The 27,229-nt window shown below is 43.9% G+C and overlaps 1 protein-coding gene across 1 annotated transcript in view; it reads right to left on the bottom strand.

The window, feature by feature from the left end:
* Positions 1-1,109: 1,109 nt before the first annotated feature.
* The window catches only part of LOC109893167 (phosphatidylinositol 4-phosphate 3-kinase C2 domain-containing subunit beta), a 70,133-nt gene continuing 44,013 nt past the window's right edge, over positions 1,110-27,229 (bottom strand). The window contains exons 16-32 of the mRNA XM_020486251.2: positions 26,908-27,096; positions 20,532-20,625; positions 20,285-20,379; positions 17,095-17,383; positions 13,902-13,994; positions 13,647-13,776; positions 13,326-13,462; positions 12,988-13,157; positions 12,469-12,625; positions 12,267-12,376; positions 10,085-10,286; positions 7,402-7,526; positions 6,937-7,054; positions 6,255-6,342; positions 5,419-5,525; positions 5,174-5,302; positions 1,110-5,080 (exon numbers count right to left, since the gene is read on the bottom strand). Of these exons, the coding sequence (XP_020341840.2) occupies positions 4,889-5,080; positions 5,174-5,302; positions 5,419-5,525; positions 6,255-6,342; positions 6,937-7,054; positions 7,402-7,526; positions 10,085-10,286; positions 12,267-12,376; positions 12,469-12,625; positions 12,988-13,157; positions 13,326-13,462; positions 13,647-13,776; positions 13,902-13,994; positions 17,095-17,383; positions 20,285-20,379; positions 20,532-20,625; positions 26,908-27,096 (2,425 nt within the window). The 3' untranslated portion in view covers positions 1,110-4,888. The remainder of the gene's footprint in view (positions 5,081-5,173; positions 5,303-5,418; positions 5,526-6,254; positions 6,343-6,936; positions 7,055-7,401; positions 7,527-10,084; positions 10,287-12,266; positions 12,377-12,468; positions 12,626-12,987; positions 13,158-13,325; positions 13,463-13,646; positions 13,777-13,901; positions 13,995-17,094; positions 17,384-20,284; positions 20,380-20,531; positions 20,626-26,907; positions 27,097-27,229) is intronic.

Here is a 27,229-nt window from a genome sequence, read left to right as displayed (position 1 = left end):
AAGACATTTTTCAATTCCCCATTTTTAAAAGGAGGGTTGCACATCGGGATGAAAATCCGTCAATGTCTATTTAGAAAAGTATTTTGTTTCAATCTCTCCTTGTCAGACATGAAAGAGTATATATTTTACAGCAAAATTAGTGTCCACTCATCTGAAAGTTGCCAGAGATAGCATTAAAAATAGTGTCCAGACCAAAATCTATATAATACATTGTATTTGTACAATGGATCGAATCCCTGAGCTGGCAAAGTAAAAATCTGTCATTCTGCCCCTGAACAAGACGGTAGGCCATCATTATAAATAATTATTTGTTCTTAACTCACTTGCCTAGTTAAATAAACGTATGTGGGTTCCCTGATTTATTTAATTAGTGCCTAGCACAGTGTAACTTGAATCTTTCCCTTACAGTATGCCTGGTACGGAGCATTGACTCCTAGCTGTTGAATGTCATACACTCTCATCATACTGTATTTAAGTTTCTGTGTGGTCATCATCTGTGGGCTCTCAGATTTAGCCAGCAGATCTTGTCTGAGCAACACCCCTGCAATGGTGAACCTTGCTTCCCCACATAGAGGTTTACTCACTGTGATTCACACTTATAATAATCGGATTGTTACACCGATGACTGCCTGGGTGTGCTGGGACACAGAGGTATGCAGACTGAATGAAGTGTAGCCTATCTTCCCTCCCTCCCTCATAGTGAAAAGGATTATAAGGGCATGGCATTGAGCTATACGATTAACAAATAACATCACATGAAACTGTTTCAGAGAAAGCGAGAAGGGGAGGGTGTATTATGATAGAGGGAATTGATTGATTGAATCTTACCTCTATCAAAAATAATGGGGTATATCATGGTCGCCACCCATACCTAAGCCCCAATGCTGTATCTGCAGAAAAGTATTTTTCCTTCAACAGAAGTTGAGGTTTAATTATGCCATTAATTATCATTAATCCGATCCCCCATAGTTTTGTGACTAGTTGGGTTTTCATGGTAATTAGACAACTGCTGCAGAGTCAGTGGATGTTTCATCTTACACAGTGCTTTCATCAGATGAAACACACACAACAGAACAGTGCTCACACAAACACCCACATCACCACACACGTCTTTTAGATTCAAGTTTATTTTGTTATTATTTAGTGCAAACAATATTACAAAACATGGTCAAAAAATAAGAAAATGCAATACAATTTTAAAGTCTAAAGCATAAGAAGTGGGGTAAAACTATATCCTGAATAAAAGAAAGAAATCACATTAATGATATTCTCAGTATTTACAGTACACAAGATCCAGTTCATTTTGAACTTACATTCGGTCCCGTTTTCCCAGCATTCCATAGAGGTCAGAGTTCAGTCCCTTGGAGCTGACCTGGAAGGATTCAGGTCAAACTCTTGCCCATCCCAAATTGACCCCTAGCCCCTACCCCTAGGCACTTCACATAGATCTGAAAGAACTAGAGAGGTACCTTCTGGTAGAATTTTCACTATATTGCTCAGACCTAGACATTATTTTCAGATTTACACTTGGTATTTAGCAGGTTGGTGCTTGGTTTGGGAGTCCCAATGCCTTCCAGTTAACCCCTGTCCTGGTCTCCTTCCATGTGTAATCACTGGTCTGTTAGGCAAGAGCAACATTTCTATCATAAAACCTTTAACCAGAGCCCTATACTGCATAGAGATCCATATTTGACTCTACTCTTAGCTAGAGTGTCAAGACCAGAAAGTAAAAGAGACATGGAGGAGGAAGCCATATGGTGTCCCTCCTTTCCCCCAAAGTGGTACAACTGTCACAAGGAAAAAAAAACCAATTAAAATCACTTTAATATCGGTCATCAGTCTTTTAGCACACAACAAATACCAACACTCAAAATGGAGAAAGTCATCTTTCAATCATTTAAAAATGTCACACTAAGAGCCTATAGCCACATTATAGCCATTCAGACTGTAGTGAAACACCCCCAGGGAATATTCTTCCTGTTCTAGAAACCAAACAAAATATGTAAATATCCACCAGACACATTCAAAGGCCAGTCAAATAAAGTGTTGTGTTTTTTGAATGAGAGCAGTGGTTAAACTGGTTGGTTCGGGTTAAGCATGCTGGTCCTGTGTGATTACTATAGGCTAACCTTTAGTCGAAGAGCTCCTCTTGTCATTTCTAACACACACCTGTTCAATCTGTCTACCCTTGTTTCTAAAACAGTGATGTGGCTACTCTTCATGATTACTGAATGAAGAAACATTTTCAGAGATGTTGAAAAAAGATCAATGCTTTTAAAACAGGGCTGGTGAATTGTATGTTATGTCAAAGCCTATGCAACCAAACCAAAAACAAATAGCATCTAAATATTCCTTGCAATGGATGCGGGTATGTTTAATGATCCAAAGAAATACGTGTTAGATTTCAACACCTTAGAAAGCCAGCCTTAACCTGTATTCGTCTGTAATTGTATTGTGATCTGAAAACATCGGACACCAAGACGTCCTTATCTTACCGATAGCTGCTCTGTTATAGAAACTTCCTTCACCGATGAACCATATTTCACCAGGAGTCGTTTTTTCCTGACCAGGAATAAACCTTGTCCTAGTTATTTATATATATATATATATATATATATATATATATATATATATATATATATATTTTACAGGTCAACCCTTCTTGCTCAATTCATGAGTTAACCTTGATATTCCACTCTCAATAGCAACAACTCTGCCCACAAGCAGATTTTCCCACTGAAAGCGGCCATTTTGCATTGCGAAAGGTCACAGTGTCTGTCTGCCAGTGAAACAAGGACAGTGTGTCCAGCTCTTACACAAGAAAATGAGAGCGAGATATCAATGCCAAAAATGGCAAACTATCAAATCACTGAGTATCTCCCGAGGAAAGACACAAATGAGTTGAGCAATGTGCACGTAGTCAAAACCTGTTCCGCCCCCCCTCCCTCTTATAGCTACAGTACTGTATAACACATGAACAGGATCACTTTTGTCGTTCGAAAAAGCCACGAAAGTCAAATGTAAGTTCAAAATGCAAAATGCATGAGAAATAAAACCAAGTGAAACATTTCCACTACATACAGTCGGAATGGCGTGAGAGTTTAGTGTCCGAAAGAGCATTTCTTTGCTCAGGCAGTTTATCCGTGACGCCAGCTAATCGTCTGATTTTCCTCACATAGACGTAGAAGCACTCATGCAACGACAACAAAATAATATTCTGAAGGCGTTGATATAAGAAACATTTTTTAACAAACGTTTGAGATTTGAAGATTTTCCCATGAAGACAACATTGTTATGTCAACGCACAGTACTACATTTAAAATTCGATTAGTGACCTGTGTCAATTATCATCAAACGGTGAAATGAAGCGTAGGTAAGGCTTGGATTACAACAGCTAGTCAACAATGGGAGACACAAACACACACACACACACACACACCCAAACCAGCGCACACTCCAACAAGTTCTAATGCAGAGGAGCTACTGAATCAGGCTGAGTGGACGAAAGTCACGTGAGTCTTTAAAATGTGTTAGGGAGGACCCAAACCATAGGCAGGTCCGGTTGGTACTGTACATCTCTACCCCACAATGACACAAAAGCATCTACGCCCTCTCTCTCTCTCTCTCTCAAATCAGAAAGACTGGATCCAACATAATTCACACATCACGATCTGCATAAATCTGGGGTACACACAGAAATCAAAATCATTTACACGCATGCACACACACACACACACACACACACACACACACACACACACACACACACACACACACACACACACACACACACACACACACACACACACACACACACACACACACACACACACACACACACACACAACCAAACAGAGCTCGAAATGGAGCGGCACTAACAGAAGGGTAACGCTTGAAAAATAAATAACTTACGGTTGTCTTTTAAAAGACAGGACTTTGGAGGGGACCAGACCCATTTCAAAGTCTTTTAAAAGACAGGAATTTGGAGGGGACCAGACCCGTTTCAAAGTCTTTTAAAAGACAGGACTTTGGAGGGGACCAGACCCGTTTCAAAGTCTTTTAAAAGACAGGACTTTGGAGGGGACCAGACCCATTTCAAAGTCTTTTCCGCCAGGCGGTAAGATGGACGTCTCTCCGTTGGCCTTGGATAAAGGGGAAAGAAGCGGTCCGTGTTTTCACAGAGTAACAATGCCCTCTGCTTCCTCCCACTGGTCCCCCGTGCTGCCTGGTCTTGGGAGGCCATGTCGTTACCAGAGAAAAGTCTTCTGGAAGTCAGAGTCACTGAGAAGAACAGACTGGTTATCTTCACATGCCCCAGTTGTCCGTTCTTATGGTGATCCGAGAGTCTTAAAGTAGGTCCATACAGTCCAGTACAGTCCCATGGATACAGTGTCCAGTGACGATTGACCGTCAATGATATATATTTTTTAAATTTAACCTTCATTTAACTAGGCAAGTCAGTTAAGGACAAATTCTTATTTACAATGATGGCCTACCCCGGCCAAACCCGGCCAATGCTGGGCCAACTGCGCACCGCTATGGGTCTCTCAATCATGGCCGGATGTGATACAAGCCTGGATTCAAACCAGGGACCATAGTGATGCCTCTTGCACTGAGATGCAGTGCCTTAGACAGCTGCGCCACTCGGGAGCAAATGAGTCAATGAGTCTACAGACACACAAACACACCTCAAACCTACATAGGACACACACATCCAACCTGGGCAGGATACGGGTCCACACACACCCCCACTGGGGGAATAAAACAGCCCGAGAAGCTGGACAACTCTGACCATAACAACTGAACGCACTCACGTACACCTGTGTGCACGCACAACCTGATCAGTCGTTCCTCTCTCCCTCTCACCCTCCACCTCCGACTCTCATTCTCAGCGTGTGGAGTCGGTGCTGGGCGTGCCCAGCTGGTGCCAGTCTGCCCAACACTGCCCGGCTGTCAGGGTCTTCAGGGGGATGAAGGCCTCGCCCAGCAGGGTGTTTTCCCAGAACGCACCCTCCCCCAGCACCCGCAGGTGGATCACCCTCTGCTGCAGGTCCCCGCGAGGGATACGGTCATACACCAGCTACGGGGAGAGAGAAGGGACAAATTTTATCTTCTTGACTTCATTGTAAGATGAATTAATTGTTTTATTTTGTACTTAGGAACATTTCCTCACCATCTCATTGTAGGTGGGGTTGCAGGTGCGTCTCGCAGCCTTGGTCTTCCTCTTGCCGGTTTTCTGGGGGTCTGGGAGGAGGTACAGCTTGACGTAGGGGTCAGGGTCTGTCCCATCCTGCAAGGGTTGCTGGGAAAGACAGAGGGGGGGGGGGTAGTCAGTATATCCACAATAACAGTATACAACTTAAAACAGTATGCTGATCGTACACACACACACACACACACACACACACATACACTCACCAGGCCTCGTATGTGCATGACCATGATGAAGAGCTTGTCACTCTTATAGGAGATGGAGAGCTTGACCTCTCCTACCACTTTGCCTGAGACTGGACCCCAACAGATCTCTGGAGTTGGGGGAGAGAGACAGAGACTCAGACAGAGTATGTGGTTAGAGCTGAAAGAGTATAATGTAGGACCTGAATAAGTCTATAGCCTACAGTGTGTGTGTTTATAGTGGCAGGAAGTATGTGTCCACGTATTGTGTGACGGGCCAGGGAGGGAGGGATGGAGCTACAGAGATAGGTGATTCTATTCCTCTGTAAGTGCTGTAGGTTCATTAGAAAGCCAATCAGGCAGAGTGACAGCTAGAGTTCCATTAACCTCTAACCCCTAACACATGAACCTTAGGTCAACATCAATGTAACCAAACACAGCAACCATAAAATCGCACTGTACAACTGTGCAAACAGCAATAAGTAAAGAAAACTGCTCCCATCGCAAGAAATGCTGCATGGTCTAAGAGACGTGCGTTAGTGTTTTTAGTACACCTCTGTGTTTGACATGCTGTGTGATTGCCGACACGTTGTTCAAACAGCGCATGATAAGACCCTAGTCTATGACTGGTTAAAGTTATCGCATAGGCTATTATTCCTGTAGCTAAGGGCACAGAGCCCCGGGGTCAGCTGATGCTGGCAGTACACTGGACTCAGCATTTGTTTTTAGTAAGTGATGAACTTTGACCCTGTGCCTACATGCTGTGCAAATGATCTCATTAAAATAACTATCGATTCTGTCAGTGAGTCATCTGATGAATCACACACTGTGTGTGTGTGTGTGTGTGTGTGTCTGTGTACCTGCAGGTTTGCTCTGCAGTGTGTTCACCACTGTTCCAGGTTTCTCGTCTCTTTGCAGAGGATGGAAGAAAGTGTAGATGAGGTCACACTGAGAGATAGAGAAAGAGAGGGGGGGGGGGGTAGAGAGGAGGATGAGGAAGTGTATATTCAGTGAATAACAGAAAAACAACAAAATGCCAACCTCCATGAGGTCTAATTCATTTACAGGTAGCACATGAACATTTTGAAAACGGAAAAATGAAATGCTAATACTTCGGGGCTAGCAATTCTAGCTTGCGTTTTAGTTTGTCAAACTGTTCTATTACGGATACAGTGGACGAAAGTTTGCCAGCACACAGAGGCTGGACAGTTCTGATATGGGCCTGCAGTACCTCGCCCCGAGACAGCATGTGTGTCTAAGTCTGTAAAGCTGATATGACGCTGCTTCGAAAAAGGGAGGGGCTGAATTCTAAGAAACCCAGCAGTCAAACTGAAACCACAGACACACAGACACTCTGCACCGGTCATTCTGCCAAGTGCACGTCTGAATATTTTATGATGTCAGTTAGAAAAAAAGAATACAGTCATTTTAAGAATCGCAGTAGTTTCATACAGTCATTTACACTAACCACTGTACATGGGATGTTACAGGATTAGGATGACAGTCTCGTGAACACACCAAAGGTCAGAGGGGACTGGTTACCTGGGCGACCTCTGGCGCAGCATGCACCAGATGCCAGACGTATCCGTTCAGCTCGTCTTTCCTCCTGTCAGCCATCGCCTCTCCTCGAGACCGCCCAATCAAAAAGCGGCTGGGGAAACTGGGAGGGGCAGCAAAGGACTTTGTCATGGTTTCACTTTACAGTTGCTACATCTAGTTACCGTAGGTAGTTAGTATGGGTACAGATAGAATACCACTGACATCCTTTCCTTTCAGTTATTTAGACTCCATTAAGCTTGATTAATCCAGAACTAAAATGTAGGGGAATTTGGTCAGATGCGCAGTCTGTCCACGAGAGATTACTACTCCATTATTATCCGAAATATTTGACTATTCCTCTATCGCTATTTAGAGTTAACTGTTGTTTCAAGAGAAGGGCGACGGTCTCTGTACACGATCAGTGTGTGTGTGTGTGTGTGTGTTCATAAGTGCATGCGTGCGTGTTACCTGGGTAGTTTGGATGAGGGGAAGATGAGGCGTAGTTTACTGTGTAGTTCATAGAACTCCTCAAAGCTCCTCTGGACCAACACTGACCCCTGCTGGCCTTCCCGCTCCACCTTCACCACAAACGCCTGGGGAGAGGGACACACACACAATGTCTTCACTGACATTCTCAACCTATCCATGACTGGGTCTGTGATACCTACATGTTTCAAGCAGACCACCACAGTCCCTGTGCCCAAGAAAGCGAAGGTATCCCGCCTAAATGACTACCGCCCTGTAGCACTCGGTAGCCATGAAGTGCCAGCAGCATACCACCCTGCATCCCACTGCTGGCTTGCTTCTGAAGCTAAGCAGGGTTGGTCCCTCGATGGGAGACTAGACACTGCTGGAAGTGGTGTTGGAGGGCCAGTAGGAGGCACCCTTTCCTCTGGTCTAAAGAAATATATCCCAGGACATTGCCCTGTGTAGGGGTGTTAACCCCAGTGTCCTGGCTCTCTTCAGTACATTCCTGTATGAAGTATTTTGCACTATTTAAGAGAATCCATTATTAATGAAGGCAGGTTGTGCAATATAATCATAGTCACAATGTTGTTGTGCTTGTAGTGTAACTACAAGAGGTACCGGTGTCTTGGCCCTCACACCATCATGGTTACCTAATCATCCCCAGATTACAATTGGCTCATTCCTTTCCCCTGTAACTATTCCCCAGGTTGTTGCCGTAAACGAGAACATGTTCTCAGTCAACTTACCTGGTTAAATAAATAAAAAGATGTGCTTTGAAAGACTGGTAATGGCTCAAATTAACACCTTCATCATGGAAACCCTAGACTCCCTCCAATTCGCACACTGCCCCCACAGATGATGCAATTGCACTCCACACTTTCCCTTTCCCACACTTGCCCTTTCCCACCTGGACAAAAATAACACCTATGTGAGAATGCTGTTCATTGACTATAGCTCAACGTTCAACACCATAGTGCCCACAAAGCTCATCGCTAAGGACCCTGGGACTAAACACCTCCCTCTGTAATTGGATCCTGGACTTCCTGATGTGCCTCCCCAAGTGGTAAGGGTAGGCAACAACACAACAACACAACAACTCCATTTCTTGAACTGCATTGTTGGTTAAGGGCTTGTAAGTAAGCATTTCACGGTAAGGTCTACACCGGTTGTATTCGGCGCATGTGACAAATAAAATGTGATTTGTATTTGATTTGTATGCTACACAAGAGTTACGTACTGGAGCAAAGTTGATCTTTTAAACATATATTTTTTTTTGGGGGGGGGGGGGGGGGGGTAGGATAAAGAGGAAAGACAAGAGGAGAGAGTTGCTGAAACAGCAGAGGGCCAGATTCCAACCCCATACTGCAGAAGTATGTGTTCCGCGGCGCTGGCTTAAACCATAGAAGAGATCATCTTACATGACTGGACCCTTACATGATGTATCCTTTACTGAGGCTATACTGTGGGTAAACGTGCGGTAGAGGCCGTTTGAATTTGATATTTTTGATGGGCCTATACTAGTGGTGTAGGTCCCACTAACTCAACTCTGGACCTTGAAGCAAGTTCCACTGCTATTTTTCATTGTTCCCCTCTAGCCAGGGACTGATTAAGACCTGGGACACCAGGTGTGCGCAATTAATTATCAGGTAGAACAGAAAACCAGCAGGCTCCAGGCCTCATAGGGTAGGAGTTGAAAACCCCTGGTCTAGGTGCATACGTTAATACATCTTAAAAAGCTTTCATTTGCTGGTTATGTAGTATTGTGTACAACCTAAATATCCTTTGTGTGGCCTATGTGTACATGCAACTGTAGACTTACGTATGTTTAATTTACTAGGGTCGTAGGTGTGCATGACTGTAGACTTACGTATGTTTAATTTACTAGGGTCGTAGGTGTACATGACTGTAGACTTACGTATGTTTAGTTTACTAGGGTCGTAGGTGTGCATGACTGTAGACTTATGTATGTTTAATTTACTAGGGTCGTAGGTGTACATGACTGTAGACTTACGTATGTTTAGTTTACTAGGGTCGTAGGTGTGCATGACTGTAGACTTACGTATGTTTAATTTACTAGGGTCGTAGGTGTGCATGACTGTAGACTTACGTATGTTTAGTTTACTAGGGTTGTAGGTGTGCATGACTGTAGACTTACGTATGTTTAATTTACTAGGGTCGTAGGTGTACATGACTGTAGACTTACGTATGTTTAGTTTACTAGGGTCGTAGGTGTGCATGACTGTAGACTTACGTATGTTTAGTTTACTAGGGTCGTAGGTGTGCATGACTGTAGACTTACGTATGTTTAATTTACTAGGGTCGTAGGTGTACATGACTGTAGACTTACGTATGTTTAGTTTACTAGGGTTGTAGGTGTGCATGACTGTAGACTTACGTATGTTTAATTTACTAGGGTCGTAGGTGTACATGACTGTAGACTTACGTATGTTTAATTTACTAGGGTCGTAGGTGTACATGACTGTAGACTTACGTATGTTTAGTTTACTAGGGTTGTAGGTGTGCATGACTGTAGACTTACGTATGTTTAATTTACTAGGGTCGTAGGTGTACATGACTGTAGACTTACGTATGTTTAGTTTACTAGGGTTGTAGGTGTGCATGACTGTAGACTTACGTATGTTTAATTTACTAGGGTCGTAGGTGTACATGACTGTAGACTTACGTATCCTTTGCTGGGGCTGTAGGTTCGTATGTGTCGGCAGACAAAGAGGTTGCGGATGAGTCCGTCAGTCTTGAGGGTGTAAACCCGTGGGGCGAAGGAGAGCACAGGACGCTCCTCGGATGAGGCAAACTTCATCTGAGCCAAGTTATGGATGAAGAAGTTCAACTTAGTGGCAACACTGCCCAGACTGGACTCTATCAACCTAGAGAAAGAGACAAAAGAGAAAGACAGAAAGACAGGGAGAGAGAGGAGACAGAGGAGACAGAGGGGGGAAGAAAGAGAGGAGAGAGAGAGAGGAGACAGAGGGGGGAAGAAAGAGATTAGAGAGAGAGGAGACAGAGGGGGGAAGAAAGAGATTAGAGAGAGAGGAGACAGAGGGGGGAAGAAAGAGAGGAGAGAGAGAGAGGAGACAGAGGGGGGAAGAAAGAGAGGAGAGAGAGAGAGGAGACAGAGGGGGGAAGAAAGAGAGGAGAGAGAGAGAGGAGACAGAGGGGGGAAGAAAGAGAGGAGAGAGAGAGAGGAGACAGAGGGGGGAAGAAAGAGAGGAGAGAGAGAGAGGAGACAGAGGGGGGAAGAAAGAGAGGAGAGAGAGAGAGGAGACAGAGGGGGGAAGAAAGAGAGGAGAGAGAGAGAGGAGACAGAGGGGGGAAGAAAGAGAGGAGAGAGAGAGAGGAGACAGAGGGGGAAGAAAGAGAGGAGAGAGAGAGGAGACAGAGGGGGGAAGAAAGAGAGGAGAGAGAGAGGAGACAGAGGGGGGAAGAAAGAGAGGAGAGAGAGAGGAGACAGAGGGGGGAAGAAAGAGAGGAGAGAGAGGAGACAGAGGGGGGAAGAAAGAGAGGAGAGAGAGGAGACAGAGGGGGGAAGAAAGAGAGGAGAGAGAGGAGACAGAGGGGGGGGAAGAAAGAGAGGAGAGAGAGGAGACAGAGGGGGGGAAGAAAGAGAGGAGAGAGAGGAGACAGAGGGGGGAAGAAAGAGAGGAGAGAGAGGAGACAGAGGGGGGAAGAAAGAGAGGAGAGAGAGGAGACAGAGGGGGGAAGAAAGAGAGGAGAGAGAGGAGACAGAGGGGGGAAGAAAGAGAGGAGAGAGAGGAGACAGAGGGGGGGGAAGAAAGAGAGGAGAGAGAGGAGACAGAGGGGGGAAGAAAGAGAGGAGAGAGAGAGGAGACAGAGGGGGGAAGAAAGAGAGGAGAGAGAGAGGAGACAGAGGGGGGAAGAAAGAGAGGAGAAAGAGAGGAGACAGAGGGGGGAAGAAAGAGAGGAGAGAGAGAGGAGACAGAGGGGGGAAGAAAGAGAGGAGAGAGAGGAGAAAGAGGGGGGAAGAAAGAGAGGAGAGAGAGGAGACAGAGGGGGGAAGAAAGAGAGGAGAGAGAGGAGACAGAGGGGGGAAGAAAGAGAGGAGAGAGAGAGGAGACAGAGGGGGGAAGAAAGAGGGGGGAGAGAGGAGACAGAGGGGGGAAGAAAGAGGGGGGAGAGAGGAGACAGAGGGGGGGAAGAAAGAGAGGAGACAGAGGGGGGAAGAAAGAGAGGAGAGAGAGGAGACAGAGGGGGGAAGAAATAGAGGAGAGAGGAGACAGAGGGGGGAAGAAAGAGAGGAGAGAGAGAGAGGGGAGGTGATATGAGTCAAACAATTGACAACAACCATAACAACCATAGCAGACAAGTGAAAAAAACAGACAGAGACACACAGTCTATGACACAGAAGTCATAGTCTCATGTCAGATGGCATCACTCCTCCACTCTCACTCCACTCGTCCCTCAACCAATCTGTCGTGTAGAATGTGGAACTCAGCTGTGCTGTAGAACTCGGCGCATTAATCAGGGCAGAACAGATATCATGCAAATTTGCTAGAGCGCCAATACACTAGCTAGCTAGCAAGATGGGGTACTCAGCATTGAGTGTGTGAACTAGCGTTGTTAGCATCCCTCCCTTTCGTTTCATATGGATTGATTTGATACTAGTTCAGCCAGCAAGCAGCGAGCAAATTTTCATGCACATTTCAAATTTCATAAATGATTCTACCACCAAAAATTGGCGGTGTCACCTTGGTAACATTTTCGACAGCATATTGTAGCTGAACTTCTTTCTAGCTATTCCATGGGTGTTTGCGAGTTATCAGATCAGGCCGCCTGCACAGATCTATCTGACGTCAGACATTGAAACAGAAGTGTGTGTGTGTGTGTACCTGGTGAAGTACATGGTGGCGTCAGCCTCAGACTCGTGAGGTCTCAGCGCGTCGTAGACGTACTTCAGATCATCCAGGTCGGACAGCTCAGGGATGCCACACGACAACATCTTACACAGAAAACACAGGAAAACATCAGTGTGTGTGCGCGCGCGCGTGTGTGTGTGTGTGTGTGTGTGCGTGCGTGCGTGTGTGTACGCACCAGTCCCAGTAGGTTGAGGAAGAGGTGTGCGTGTTTGCGGATGAGGTTGTAGGCCTCACAGCACAGGTCCACAAAGTCATGGAAGCGACTGGAAGGTTTGTCTCCTCCGTTGATGACGTAGGCCATGTCAGAGGTGAACACAAACGGAGCACGGTCCCTGACAATCACAAACACACACACACGCACAGAGAAACACTAATCAGAACACAGGGCCATTGGTCTCTGCCAATAGGAACAGAAACATCTTTAGCGGTCTGCCAATCAGAAAAAGACAGTTTCCGGGATCCTTGGGATGTCCATACCCTAAGCCCGAACATTAACCCCTACCCTTACCGTAACCCAGAGTTGGTACATCCAAAGGATTCTAGATAGCAAGGACCCTTCGGTAAGGCATAGCCAAAAATAAAGACTAAGTGGCTAAAGTTGTGATCCTCTGTCCTAGCGATAGGGGCTACGGCTAGACTTTAAATTGAAGTTGGGCATACAATTCCCAGCGTCCTCTCTGCCTCACGGGCTCACCGTTTGATGTTGCCAAACATTTGTGCATGTCCCAGGAACTTGCCGAAGTCGATGTGGAACATGTGACCGCTGGTCTTCAGCATGATGTTGTCGTTGTGGCGGTCACAGATACCCAGGATGTAGGTGGCCACGCAGCAGCCTGCGCACGAGTAAATGAAGTTCTCCACAGCCTAGCATGCCGTGGAACAGGGTTAGAGGTTACAGGTCAAAGTGTGTACAACAGAGAGAGAGAGCGAGAGACAGAGAGCGAGAGTGTGTGTGCGTATGTGTGTGTGCTTGAGTGAGTGTGTGCGTGCATGCATGCGAAAAACTGTGTGCGTGCGCTTTAGTGACCGTACCTTCTCGTACTCGTCCTCTGTAGGGTTGTGTTTCTGCAGCCAGTCAGCCAGGGGGCGGTCCTTAAAGGAACCAGTCACTCCATGTTCCCCCTGGATCTTCCTCAGAGTCTCAGCCTGGGGAATCATCTCCACCATACCTGACAGAGAGAGATGGGGAGGGAGTGGAGAACAGGAGAGAGGAGGGAGAGTGGAAGGAAGTAGTAGAGAGAGGGATAGAAAGGAGGAGAAAAAGGGGGAGGAGATAGGTAGAAAGGGGAGTGAGTCAGTACTGTAACTCATCCCCAATTTATATCTCCACCCCTCTCTCCCTTCCTCCCTCACCTCTGCCTCGTCCAGTAGAGAAGCATCTGAAGATGACCATCCTCATGTCCAGTCCCTCCTGGATCCAGATCTTGTTCATGATGCGGATGATCTGCAAGGTCAGCATGTCCTGGCGCAGGTCATCACCTGACTGGGAAGCAGAGGTCAAAGGGCACAAGACACAGAGGTCACAGAGGTCACAGATGTCGAAGGTCAACAAGGGTTCAGAAAGGCACAATTAATTGGTTTGTTGATTCAGTAGTTTAGAATGTGTGCCTTGAAGATGACGTTGATGTTGTCTCCTCGTGGGTCCAGGTTCTGGAAGGACAGTTTGAGGGGCACGGCATTGGAGTTGAAGTAGGAACACGACTGCAGACCGGAGATGAGAGAAAGGATTAGAGATCAAATACACACACACAGGCGCGTTCATACAGACTAAAAACACACACCGGACGGAGCACATACACACACTAACACACAAAAGGAACATACATGTACTACAATTGAACACAGAACACCCAGAGGCAGACATACACACAAGCAACCAAAGACACTGTGCATTAGCATTTATGCAAACAAACCATGGGCATGCGTCCCCATCCCCTACAGTATCCTTCATTTGACCAGGGAATTATCATTCATGAAAGCGATGATACTTGGGTCAATGATAGGAACACAGGCTTAGGCCCGGACTGGCAAGCTTCTAAGCAACTGAGGAATCATTGCGTAAGACAAATCAGAAAGGTTCAATCTGATTATTATGTAACCGCTCTCCCATTGTAATGGGAACCCGGCTGTATTCTGGAAAACTGTCAAATCCCTGAAGTTCTTCATCCTCTCTGCCAACATCTTAACTCAGACAGGCTTCATTACGGACACAAATGCCACCATTGATGAATTTAAATCACCATTTTATTTCAGTGGGCTCTCTCTTTGAAAGGAACTAATAAGCCTATTCACAATGCTATTGGGTTGGATGCTGATAGGGGTAACTTGCAGAATGATCAGAGAAATGATAGTCAAAGCTTTTCTTTTAGGCAATTTACAGAAATTGAATGCTTTGCTAGCAACAGACAACAATAAATCCACAGGGGGCGACCAATTGGATCCTGGTCTGCTTGAGTGTGCAGCGCCCATCAATGTTGGCTCAATAACCCTCATTTTTAATTTTATATTGTTATCAGGAAATTTTCCAAGTATGGAAATCAGCTTTTGTGCTGCCACTCCATAAGAGAGGCGATAGTAGTGATCTTAATAATTATCGCCCCATTTCAAGGCTTTCTTGTACAGCTAAGATTCTATAATCCTTGGGAAATGTACAACTTTGCTCTTTTTATCTGAGAAGTGTATTTTTTTCATGTAAACCAGGGTTTAGGCCTGGATGTACTGCAGGACTATTACAGCAACCTCTTTAGTTGTTAATGATCTTGTCAATGCTTTAGACACTACAATGAAAAGTGCTGCTTTGTTTGGGGTCCTGTCAAAAGCTTTTGATACTGTTGATCATGCTATTTCACTGAATAAGTTGTTGTCGAAAGGCCTGAGCTCTGACGCCTGGTCATAGATTTATGATTATCTTAATGTCAGACCTCAGGCCATTGTGATTGACGGGGTTTCTTGAATTTCTTGAAGTACATAAAGGTGTTCCGAATGGGTCAATACCAGTGTCACACCCTGACCTTAGTTATCTTCGTTTTCTTTATTATTTTGGTTAGGTCAGGGTGTGACGAGGGTGGTTTGTGTAGTATTTGTACTGTCTATGGGGTTTTTGTATGTCTTGGGGTTTAGATGTCTATGGTTGCCTAGGTTGGTTCCCAATCAGAGGCAGCTGTTTATCGTTGTCTCTGATTGGGGACCATATTCAGGCAGCCATCTTCCTTAGGTATTTGGTGGGTTATTGTCTATGTGTAGTTGCCTGTCAGTACTCGTGTCTCATAGCGTCACATTCGTTTTGTTGTTTTGTATAGTTTGTTTAGTGTTCTTCGTTTTAATAAAAGTAGTATGTATTCTTATCACGCTGCGCCTTGGTCTCCTCGTTATGACGAACGTGACAACTAGGACCTGTTCTTTTCAGTATTTATATAAATGCTATTAATCTGTTAACATGTTTACCTGTATGCGGATGATACTATTACACAGGCAATTGCCCCGACTGCTGACCTGGCTATGACCTGGCTATGACCTGGCTATGACAAGGCTATGACCTGGCTATGACCTGGCTATGACCTCGCTATGACCTGGCTATGACAAGGCTATGACCTGGCTATGACCTGGCTATGACCTGGCTATGACAAGGCTATGACCTGGCTATGACCTGGCTATGACCTGGCTATGACCTGGCTATGACAAGGCTATGACCTGGCTATGACCTGGCTATGACAAGGCTATGACCTGGCTATGACCTCGCTATGACCTGGCTATGACAAGGCTATGACCTGGCTATGACCTGGCTATGACCTGGCTATGACAAGGCTATGACCTGGCTATGACCTGGCTATGACCTGGCTATGACCTGGCTATGACAAGGCTATGACCTGGCTATGACAAGGCTACAGTCCGATTTTGCAGTTGTGCAGGAAGCCCTGACTGATAAAAACTAAATACATGTTGTTTTCAAGTTCGTGTAAGATTGTCTCGGGTGGATTACATCTTTACTCATCGGATGGTTCTATAACCGAACGAGTCCTTGCATACAAACACCTTGGTATTTGGATAGACAGTGATTTATTGTTTTAAAAAACATACCACTGAGCTTGTTAAGAAACTAAGACTTAAATAGTCTTCTTTTTTTTCCTTCTTTTTCACAGAAACAGATCTGGTCTCTCTCTAGATAGCAGGAAGCAGGTTGTGCAGTCAACCTTTCTTCCGGTTCTTGATTATGGTAACTATTTATCAAAGTGCATGTGCCTCTACGTTTTCATAGCGCCCTTCCTTTTATCACAGACAGTTTTATTACTCATCACTGCATTCTTTACCAAAAGGTTGACTGGACATCTTTGAAGTCACCTAGGTCACATCGTCACTCTCTTTTTGTTTACAAAGCCCGGCTCCACAAACTTCCGACTTACCTGACGTCACTGTTAAGATTGAAAATGACAAGTTATCAAACCCATTCACAAGGTTGGTTAACTCTGGAGACTCCTTTGGTGTTTAGAGAGTTAGGTAAATCAGCCTTTAATTTCCTTGCACCTTACGTGTGGAATGATCTAGAATACACTTTAAAATAGGAGGAATTGGTGCCTCTAGGGCATTTCAGACAGTTGTTAGGGGACCTTTTAACTGAAGAATGAATCCGTTTTTTGATTGTGTAAAGCTTTTCGTGTATAATAATGTGTATTTTATTGTGTATATGAATGTGTAGCTTAATGTGTTTATTGTATTTTGATGTGTATTGTGGTGCATCTGGGAAAGAGACTCGGTCTCAGCATTGACTCCCTGTCAAAATAAAGATGAGAAAAAAAACACGTACCTGTATGTTGACGGCTTTGACCAGCATGCCAGGGTTGAGGGGGAGACGGCAGCTGCTGCTGACTGAGAAGAACTGCCTGACCTCCTCCAGTCCCTCCCGAAGGATGGCCTGCCTGCTGGAGGGAGAGGTGTCCCGGACACGTTGGGCTACTTTAGCCAGGATGGTGACCAGCCAGCACTGCCTGTCAAACTCCTCCCTGAGACCCCGACCCACACAGCACAGTAGGCCTGCTAACAGGTGCTGGTACCTCCCACTGAACTGACTGTCCTGCAGAGTGTCCTTCAACAACCTGGGAGAGCAAGAGAGAGAGGTTCAAAACACGTGAAGAAACTGTTTTATAACAATTGCCATGTATATCCATCCTTTTTCCCCCTTGAGGCAAAGCACAGATCTATAAATGATCTGATGGTCAAAGTAATGTTGGAAAGAAGAACGCATTTCTGAAGTACAACAGGGCCAATATCTCCCTGGCTATTGGTCATACTTGGTATTAGTAGTTTATTAGGATCCCCGTTATCTGTTGTGATAGCAGCAGCTACTCTTCCTGGGGTCCACACAGAACATGAAACATGACATAGTACAGAACATTAATAGACAAGAAAAGCTCAAGGACAGAACTACATACATTTCAAACGTCTCACATCGCCTACATATCAGTACATACACACAATATCTAGGTCAAACAGGGGAGAGGCGTTGTGCCGTGAGGTGTTGTTTTATCTGGTTTTAAAACCAGGTCTGCTGTTAACTTGAGCAATCTGAGATGGGAGTTCCATGCAATCATGGCTCTATATAACAGACTGGCGTGCATATTATTAGCCGTCTGATTACAGTGAAGAGTACGATGTGCCGCTCTGTTCTGGGACCACTGCAGTTTTGTCTAGGTCCTTCTTTGCAGCACCTGACCATATAACTGAGCAATAATCAAGATAGAACTAGAGCTTGTAGGACTTGCTTTGTGGAGTGTGGTGTCAAGAAAGCATGGCATGTCTTTATCGTGGACAGAACTCTTCCCATCTTTTTAACCATTAAATCAATATGTTTTGACCATGACAGTTTACAATCCAAGGTCACACCAAATCATTTTGTCTCCTCAACTTGCTCAACAGCCACACATTATTCATTATCAGATTCAGCTGAGGTCTAGAACGCAAGAAATTATTTGTACCAAATAGAATGCTCTTAGTTTTAGAGATGGTCAGGACTAGTTTATTACTAGCCACCCATTCTAAAATGGACTGCAACTCTCTGTTACAGTACTGTATATTGTGTAAATATATACAATTGTGTACTTTGTGTTCTGATGCTATTGTGTTAAGTCATTTTTAAGAATCCATTTGGAAAATCCAAATACTACATAAAGTTTGTTCTGGCATTTCCCAATCTGTCCAGCAGGTGGCGACATGTCTTCAGGACAAACATGCATACAAAGTGTCAATGATATCGTACATTACTGCATTGTCATGTATGGGCTCCAGTGCACTACTGTATGATTAAACGGGTGTTTCTGTGAGCGAATGTGAGTCATGAGATGACTGGTCTATGTGAATTAGAGGTGGTTGTATGTACAGTGCCTTCAGGAAGTGTTCATACCACATGACTTATTCCACATTACAGCCTGAATTCAAAATTGATTCTTAATTTTTTCTCTCTCACCCATGTACACAATACCCCATAATGACAAAGTGAATACATGTTTTTGGAAATGTTTTGCACAGTTATTGAAAATTAAATATAGAAATATCTCATTTGCATACAGTGCCTTCAGCAAGTATTAACACCCCTTGACTTTTTCACATTGTTGTTTTACAAACTGGGATTTGGGGGGATAAATCTCTGAAGAGCTTTCCACACCTGGATTGTTCATCAAAATTCTTCAAGCTCTGTCAAATTGGTTGTTTATCATTGCTATTACAACCTTATTCAGGTCGTGTCATATATTTTCAATCAGATTTAAATCCAAACTGTAACTCTGCAGCATTCACTGACTTCTTGGTAAGCAACTCCCATGTAGATCTGGATTTGTGTTTTAGGTTATTGTTCTGCTGAATGGAGAATTCATCTCCAAGTGTCTGCTGGAAAGCAGACTGAACCACGTTTTCCTCTAGGATTTTGCATGTGTTTAGCTCCATTCAGTTTCTTTTTTATCCTGAAATACTCCCCAGTCCTTAACGATTACAAGAATACCCATAACCTGATGCAGCCACCATCGTGCTTGAAAATATGGAGAGTGGTACTCAGTAATGTATTGTATTTGTCCCAAACATAACACTTTGTATTCAGGATAAAAAGTTAATCGCTTTGCCAAATATTTTGCAGTATTATAATATTTGTATTCTGTACAGGCTTCCTTCTTTTTACTCTGTCAATTAGGTTAGTATTGTGGAGTAACTAAAACGTTGTTGATCTATCCTCAGATTTCTCCTATCACATCCATTCAACTCTGAAACTGTTTTAAAGTCACCATTGGCCTCATGGTGAAATCCCTGAGCGGTTTCCTTCCTCTCCGGCAACTGAGTTAAGAAGGACGCCTGTATCTTTGTAGTGACTGGGGTGTATTGATACACCATCAAAGTGTAATTAATAACTTCACCATGCTCAAAGGGATATTCAATGTCTGCTTATTTTATTTTTACCCATCTACCAATCTCTGCCCTTCTTTGCGAGGCATTGGAAAACCTCCCTGGTGTTTGTGGATGAATCTGTTAGCAATTCACTACTCGACTGAGAGACCTTGAAGATAACTGTATGTGTGGACTACAGAGATGAGGTAGTCATTCAAAAATCATGTTCAACATTATTGTACAAAGAGTGAGTCCATGCAACTTATTAAACACATGTTTACCCCTGAACTTATTTAGGCTCGCCATAACAAAGGGGTTGAATACTTATTGACTCAAGACATTTCAGCCTCTCATTTTTTATTAATTTGAAAAGATTTCTAGAAACAAAATTCCACTGACATTATGGGGTTGTGTGTAGGACAGTGATACACAATCTCAATTTAATCCATTTTAAATTCAGTCTGTGACACAACAAAAATGTGGGAAAAAGTCAACGTGGTGTGAATACTTTCTGAAGGCTATGCACGTGGTCATGTATACATGTGTATATGTCTGCGAGAGCCTACATCAAGTTGTGTGTGACAGAGAAGGCTGAGTGTACGGCTGATATCTGAATTAGGTCTCACCAGAAGAGGTAGTGTGCGATGCGCATGTCCCCTATGGCTCTCCGTAGCAGGAAACGTACCAACGGGCTATCAAGGTAACACTCATATTTCAGAGCCTGAGAGAAAGCGAGAGAGATGGTTAGAGAAAGGTGCAACGGATAGGTGTAATAAATATGGATATAGCTCCACATAGCCATTTGATAAGGTGGTCATAAGGTGTTCGTGAAGTGTTCGTAAGACATTCATTAAGCATTTATAAAGGTTTTACCTGCACCAGCTGCGGCAGGAAGTCCAGCAGCTCAGGGTCAGAGATGGTGTCCATCCACTGTACTGCAGTACGCCTCAGCTCCTGATCAGGGAAGCTGACAGACATTTGAATCCATTATGCATTCAATTATTACATTGTTTCAATCCAAAATGACGACATATTTGAGAGGTCAAACAAACGCATGGACTTATACTTTGAAGACAAATAACACAACGCAGAGGATGAGAGTACTAGAATTAACGATCAATAGGGAATTGTCAATGTAAATGGGATTTGGGTTTCAGTTCAACATCTGTTTAGAATCTGTGGATTGTCACTCCTGAACTCAGAGCTAGGTGTGCTACGCTCTGTACATTGAGTCTGGGGCAGGATACTTGTTATTTGGCCATTGGTCCAGTTGTACTGCAAAGACTTCTGATAGGTCAACCCCAGGATAAGGTGGGGGGTTATAAGTGGCATCCTGTTTCTTTGTTCGGTGGAGAAAAGCTGAGGACAGGGGAGACTGAACGTCTAACTCCCAACATAACATCTATGATTTGTCCTTCTCAAATAAACCTATTTTTCTCCCCCTGATTTGCTTTGGAGTTTGTATAATTGAAGAATAACATCAATTGCTAACACTTGGTGCCGTGACCCGGATGATTTGCTCTGAACAACAACAACCAGAAAAACGTATCAACTGTGTGTTGATCCAGAGGAAAGAGAGAAGGCAACCCACTTTGGGGAGTCAACTCATCATCTCCTGATTGACGGCAGAATTGCTGGGTGAGTCTGGACCAATATCATTTAAAAAGAACCAAATCAGGTTAAAATAGTGCATGCAATGAGTGATATGTATCTGTGATGTATAAGCATTCAAGTCCTTTTATTGTATTACAGAGTTTAGTCCTTTGTTACTCGATTAAAAGGTTGGAGTCCTTACTCTATTAAAAGGTTTGAGGCATCTTGTTTTGTGAAACCTTCTTGTTGCACAGAAGTGAGTTGCTAGTGAAGTAGCAATTTTTTACACATGTGGTTAATGTAAGCCTTCAACAAGCTCTTAGTGGTGAACGTAAGTTATGGGTAGCCAGGCCCTACAGAAACAATTTGTGTTCTAGAAGAGGTTTGAGTCCTCAAAAGGGGTTATATAAATATATATATTTTGGGGATAAATACATATATAAACATAGAGATATATATTATACAACTTTGGAAGTTAATATTATGACATTGCAGAGAGAAAATTGTAGTTTGAAAGCTCTTGGTGAACAAATAAAGACCTTAAAAGGAGAAATTCCCTATTGCAGCAGGAGACACAGGTGAAAAATTCAGACGTGACCCCGACCTGTGGCCTCTCTGTTCTCCAATCTATCCTCACATTGAGTTGTGGAAGGCAGATCAGGTTTCAAGCATCTGGTCAGCACTGCCTGGCATTGAGTCAACAGATTCTGACAGCAGTGACGAACAATGTCTTAGGCCAACCAGAACACAGGCTGGAAAAGGGAGTAAAGACAAACCTCTAGAGACGGTGATCACACACAAATCAGCATCTCCAAAACAGTTGGATGAATGCTCAAAAACTTTGAAGCATCCACGAGACGTGGGTGTCAGAGTTGTGCAGGTTCTGAGTGAAACCAACAACATTATTTGTTCAGTAGAAGAGAAACCTGGTGTATGTTATTATTTGGGGATTTCGGGTCACTGGCAACGAGAATGTCGGAAAAGAAAACGCGATTTTATGAAAAGTGGCCTCGAGAAGAAGGGCCCATCTAAGTGAAAATGGAATCAGGACAACAGCCCCAACGGCACAATGTTGTTGCAGAAATTTAAGAAGCTCTCTTTGGCTCAGCAGCAGAGTTTGCTGGATGCTGTGGAGGTAAACTAACAGACCCCCTCTTACGTCCCATCTCAGCTGGTGTACATACTGTATCAAATCGGATGGACTATATGTGAATATGACTGTTAACAACATGGCAGGAGAAATTTTTTGCAGATACGGGTGCTGAAGTCACATATATATACAATCTTATGCAAAACATATATGATATGTCCTCAGTACACAGGCAAGAAGATGAGAGCAACAGGAGTGGGGGGGGGGGGGGGGGGGAACGAAGACACATGTGAAACAAACCAAACCATTATCAATTTCTATTGGTCCAAATGAAGATTGAAGCAGGCTCTACAGTTCAGAACCATGCTATTTGGACTACGAAGAAAAATGAGTGTGGAACTTTGGATATGGAATCAGCCCTACCTTGCACAAAACAATATCCCATTGGCAAGGAAGCTATGGACGTGACAAAAGTAGCGATTTAAGATCTATGGGACATGGGTATAGTTGAAAAGACCCGGTGTAATCCAGCTACTCTGGTGCTTCCTCCAGATACCACATTACTTGAACACCGACTGTTGTGAGTTGGTTTTGTATCAGCTCTCTGATGGATTTATAGAGTCACTCGTTGGAAAACCCTGAGCTTATCTTATACACAGATGGTTCTCGCATTATGGAGGGGGGTGTGAGAAAGGTAGGATGGGTAGTTACTACAAGGTGATCATACCAGGCATGTTAGATTTGAAGAAAAACAGAAGTTCACTTTATGAGTGACATAATGCTTAACTATTGCATAGAACTCTTTAATGGGGAATAACTCCCGAGGGGGGACATGACGCAGTGCCAGGACAGTGGGTGATGGTAAAAAAAATATATGTGACAGAGACATGGTCTTGCGGACAAGTGAAAGACGTTTGAAACTGTTTTCCTTGCGAGTTTCCTCCTAATACAGGATGTGGGCTGTGTTTCCATATCTAACACAGCGATGGATGAGGGACACTCGGAAGTCAATACGTTTCTATCCCTCTCTACACTATGCCACAGTAGTCAATCAAAGTAGTTCCTGGGTTTGTACGTACGCACCATTCACATCACGGGCAGGTATTCCAAAAGGGTCTATTCCTTTTAACCGGAGTGAAATGTCGGGTATATGGAGAGATGTTAATTGGTATAAGACAAATACTGTTACTAATTCCGGTAAGAATGTTGCGCATCAACATGCAAGAGTACCTAGTTCTGCAGATAGGTGCTGGAGGAGGCCTGAGACTCCTGGATATGTGTCCATTCAACAACATGTGGATGAGTTGGGGGTGGAGCTGACATCCTGGAGTGGTAGGTACCTTCCTTCATTTGAGATTACCAATGACACTAATCAGCGACCACCGTACCTAGTTATTACACATGCCTCTGTTGGCTGGTTATGTTTGAACCTCTTTGGGCTAGGGGGCCATATTTTGACGTATGGATGAAAAGCTTGCCCAAAGTAAACTGCCTGTCACTCAGGCCCAGAAGCTAAGATATGCATATAATTAGGAGATTTGGATAGAAAACACTCTAAGTTTCTAACACTCTATGTTTCTAAAACTGTTAAAATAATGTCTGTGAGTATAGCAGAACTGATATGGCAGGTGAAAACCCGAGGACAAACCATTTAAAAAAAAGTTCAGCATACCACTGTTTCCAATGACTGTCATGTTTAATATGAGGCGAAAACCTCCCAGATTGCAGTTCCTAGGGCTTCCACTAGATGTCAACAGTCTTTAGAAAGAGTTTCAGGCTTGTTTTTGGAAAAATTTGTTAGAATTTGTAGTTTTTCTAAGTGGCTCCCATTTTGGCTGTAGTGTTTTCAAGCGCGTGGATGAGAGCGCGTTCTTTGTTGTTTATGTCCGGTAAAGACAATAACGATTCTCCGTCTTAAATTTTTGCGTTTATTTACGTATTAGGGTACCTGAGGTTTGATTATAAACATTGTTTGACTTGTTTGGAGAAGTTTATTGGTAATGTTTGGGATTCATTTTGTATGCATTTTGAAGGACGGAAACCGGTGGATTATTGAATGATGCGCGGCAGCTAAACTGAGCTTTTGGGGATATAAAGTCAGACTTTATCGAACAAAAGGACCGTTTGTGATGTAGCTGTGACCTTTTGGAGTGCCAACAGAAGAAGATCTTTGAAGCTAAGGAATTCATTTTATCGCTATATCTGACTTTCGTGGCGCACCTGCCTGGTTGAAAAATGTTTTTAATGCCTTTGTATGCGGCGCACTGTCCTCAGATAATCGCATGGTGTGTTTTCGCCGTAAAGCCTTTTTGAAATCTGACACAGGATTAACAAGATGTTAAGCTTTATTTTGATGTATGACACTTGTATTTTCATGAATGTTAAATATGACTATTTCTGTAATTAGAATTTCGCGCTCGGCAATTTCACCGGATGTTGTCGAGGTGGGTCGCTAGCGGAACGCCTGCGCCAGAAAGGTTAATAGGTCACTCTCTCTGAACTTATCTCAACTACACCAGGACTCATTTGTCAAAGTAGGACAGAATAAGTGTGATCAGACAACAGATCTATCTATCTGTCTGTGACTGGTTGCGGAATGTCTGTTGAAGGTCTGTTGAATTGACACTCAGTAATGGCACTAGGACTACTTTCTATGCCAAAACCTTTGGAAATATCCCCAACAATGGTATGATAGCTCCTGGGACTTACTTTATCTGTGGATCCTATCCCTATTAGAGTCGGGTTATTTGGGACATGTCTTACCCCATGTAAGACATTCTGTGAATTCTCTTTTTTTCACAGTGTCATAAATGTGTGATTACAGAAAGGGAGAGATTCTTTGCGATTGCTTTTCCCTCTTATGGTGTTTGCAAAATAGCATGGGAAGTTATGAATATAGCTAACTCTTTGGAAATCCTAGCTAATAGTAGAGTTGAGAGTCTTGAGTTAAACACAGCTGAGATGGTTGCCATTCGGACTGTGGCGATGCAAAATCGTTTGGCCCTTGATTATCTTCTGTCCGAACAAGTGGTTGCATGTGCTGTTACTGGAGGCTGTACAAATATTCCTGATCAACCTGAGGAAATAACTGACCTAATCCAAAAGATCAGGACTGAGGGTGCTAAATATCATGATTACAATCTAGATGATTTAGGCTTAGTCATGTGGTTGTCTTCCACATTCGGTACATGGTGAAGTTTTTTGGTGGGCATGATACTTCCAATAGTGGGAGCTGTGGTTATTTCTCTCATCCTCAACTAGGATATCAAGTGTGCTATTGCCCGATGTTTGTCTGCTAAAATCCGATGGTTACGAGATAGGGAATATCATAAGCCTCATCAACCGTTTCCTTTTGGAGACGGGTGTCAGTAGTGTTCACAAGAATGTGGTTCGGATCATAAGAATCTTCATCATCACACCAAGCAAGCCTCATGATTGTGGTCAATGTGCCCGTGGTAACTGTCCTCGGTGCTGTAATGAACCATGCTCTCTCAGATGTGGTAACACACTTGTTAATACCTCTTTTCTATAACTTTGTGTGAAATCTATTTCTTATTGCAACAGCATTTAAAATATGCCCGTTGTGTTTTAGAGGAATGCAAGGTGTTTAATTTGAAAAATGTTATGCTTATTGCTAATGTTTATATTCTGTCTATTTTTTCATGCTTTCTATTATTTTCTAAAAAGACATTTTAACTAGTACTTATTTTTTAAATGGTCTAGGGGGAGTATACGCATATTTTGCAGATAAATACACAATGCAGAGGATGAGAGTACTGAAAGTAAGTAGTCAATAGGGAATTGTCAATGTAAGTAGGAGTTGGGTTTCAGTTCAACATCTGTTTAGAATCTGTGGATCCTGGCGAGTGTTGCCCCAGAAACCATTGCCTGGCAACCACACACAGGCACGCGCACAGTTCCCTTACCTGAACTCAGAGCTACGTGTGTGCTACGTTCTGTACATTGAGTCTGGGGCAGGATACTTGTTATTTGGCCATTGGTCCAGTTGTACTGCAAAGACTTCTGATTGGTCAACCCCAGACTAGGTTGGGGGGTTATAAGTGGCATCCTGTTTCTTTGTTTCGGTGGAGAAAAGCTGAGGACAGGAGAGACTGAACGTCTACCTCCCAACATAACATCTATGATTTGTCCTTCTCAAATAAACCTATTTTTCTCCCCCTGATTTGCTTTGGAGTTTGTGTTATTGAAGAACAACATCAATTGCTAACGTCCTCATTCATATTTGAACTGTAATTCTAAAAGGCGAGTGATGCATGTGATGCCTTGCAAGTTGCCCTGCTGAGGTGAGTTCATGGTGTTTATGTTCCAGAACAGTATTCTAAGCAAGTCTGGTCCACTCCCGTCTCTGACCATGTCCCCAAACTGCCAATGTGTCTGTTGTTTACACAGTCCTAACACAACATGACAAGGTCGAATGGCGACCGCAGGCCTTCTGGTGACCGTTGCCTACTGACTGTTGCCAAGGTGGCTATTTCCCTGACGAGTGTTGCCCCAGAAACCATTGCCTGGCAACCACACACACACGCACGCGCACAGTTCCCTTACGTGGCATGCAGAAGGCCCAGTGCATCGTGGTGGTTGAGACATGCCCACTGGCGGAGCAGGGCATAGATATCTGACAGGCATGCCCACTCCCAGCGGGGGGCACTAGCCAGCACCAGGGGCAGGGCACCACTCTCTGACTGGCAGAACGAACGTTTCTCCCACAACAGACGCTTGTCCTCTGGAGTCAACCTGGGCAGATAGAGGGGAGAGAGTGAGGAGAAACATAAACACCTTACATGCATACTTCGCTTGAGAGTGAGAGAAAGAGAGGGGGATGTGGAGGGGGAGGGGTATAGAGGGTAAAAGGTAGAGAGGGGAAGAG

Source organism: Oncorhynchus kisutch, linkage group LG1, assembly GCF_002021735.2.
Source record: "Oncorhynchus kisutch isolate 150728-3 linkage group LG1, Okis_V2, whole genome shotgun sequence".
In the NCBI taxonomy this organism is placed as follows: domain Eukaryota; kingdom Metazoa; phylum Chordata; class Actinopteri; order Salmoniformes; family Salmonidae; genus Oncorhynchus; species Oncorhynchus kisutch.
Note: the sequence above shows the minus strand (reverse complement) of the source record. Positions and strands in the feature narration are given on the sequence as shown.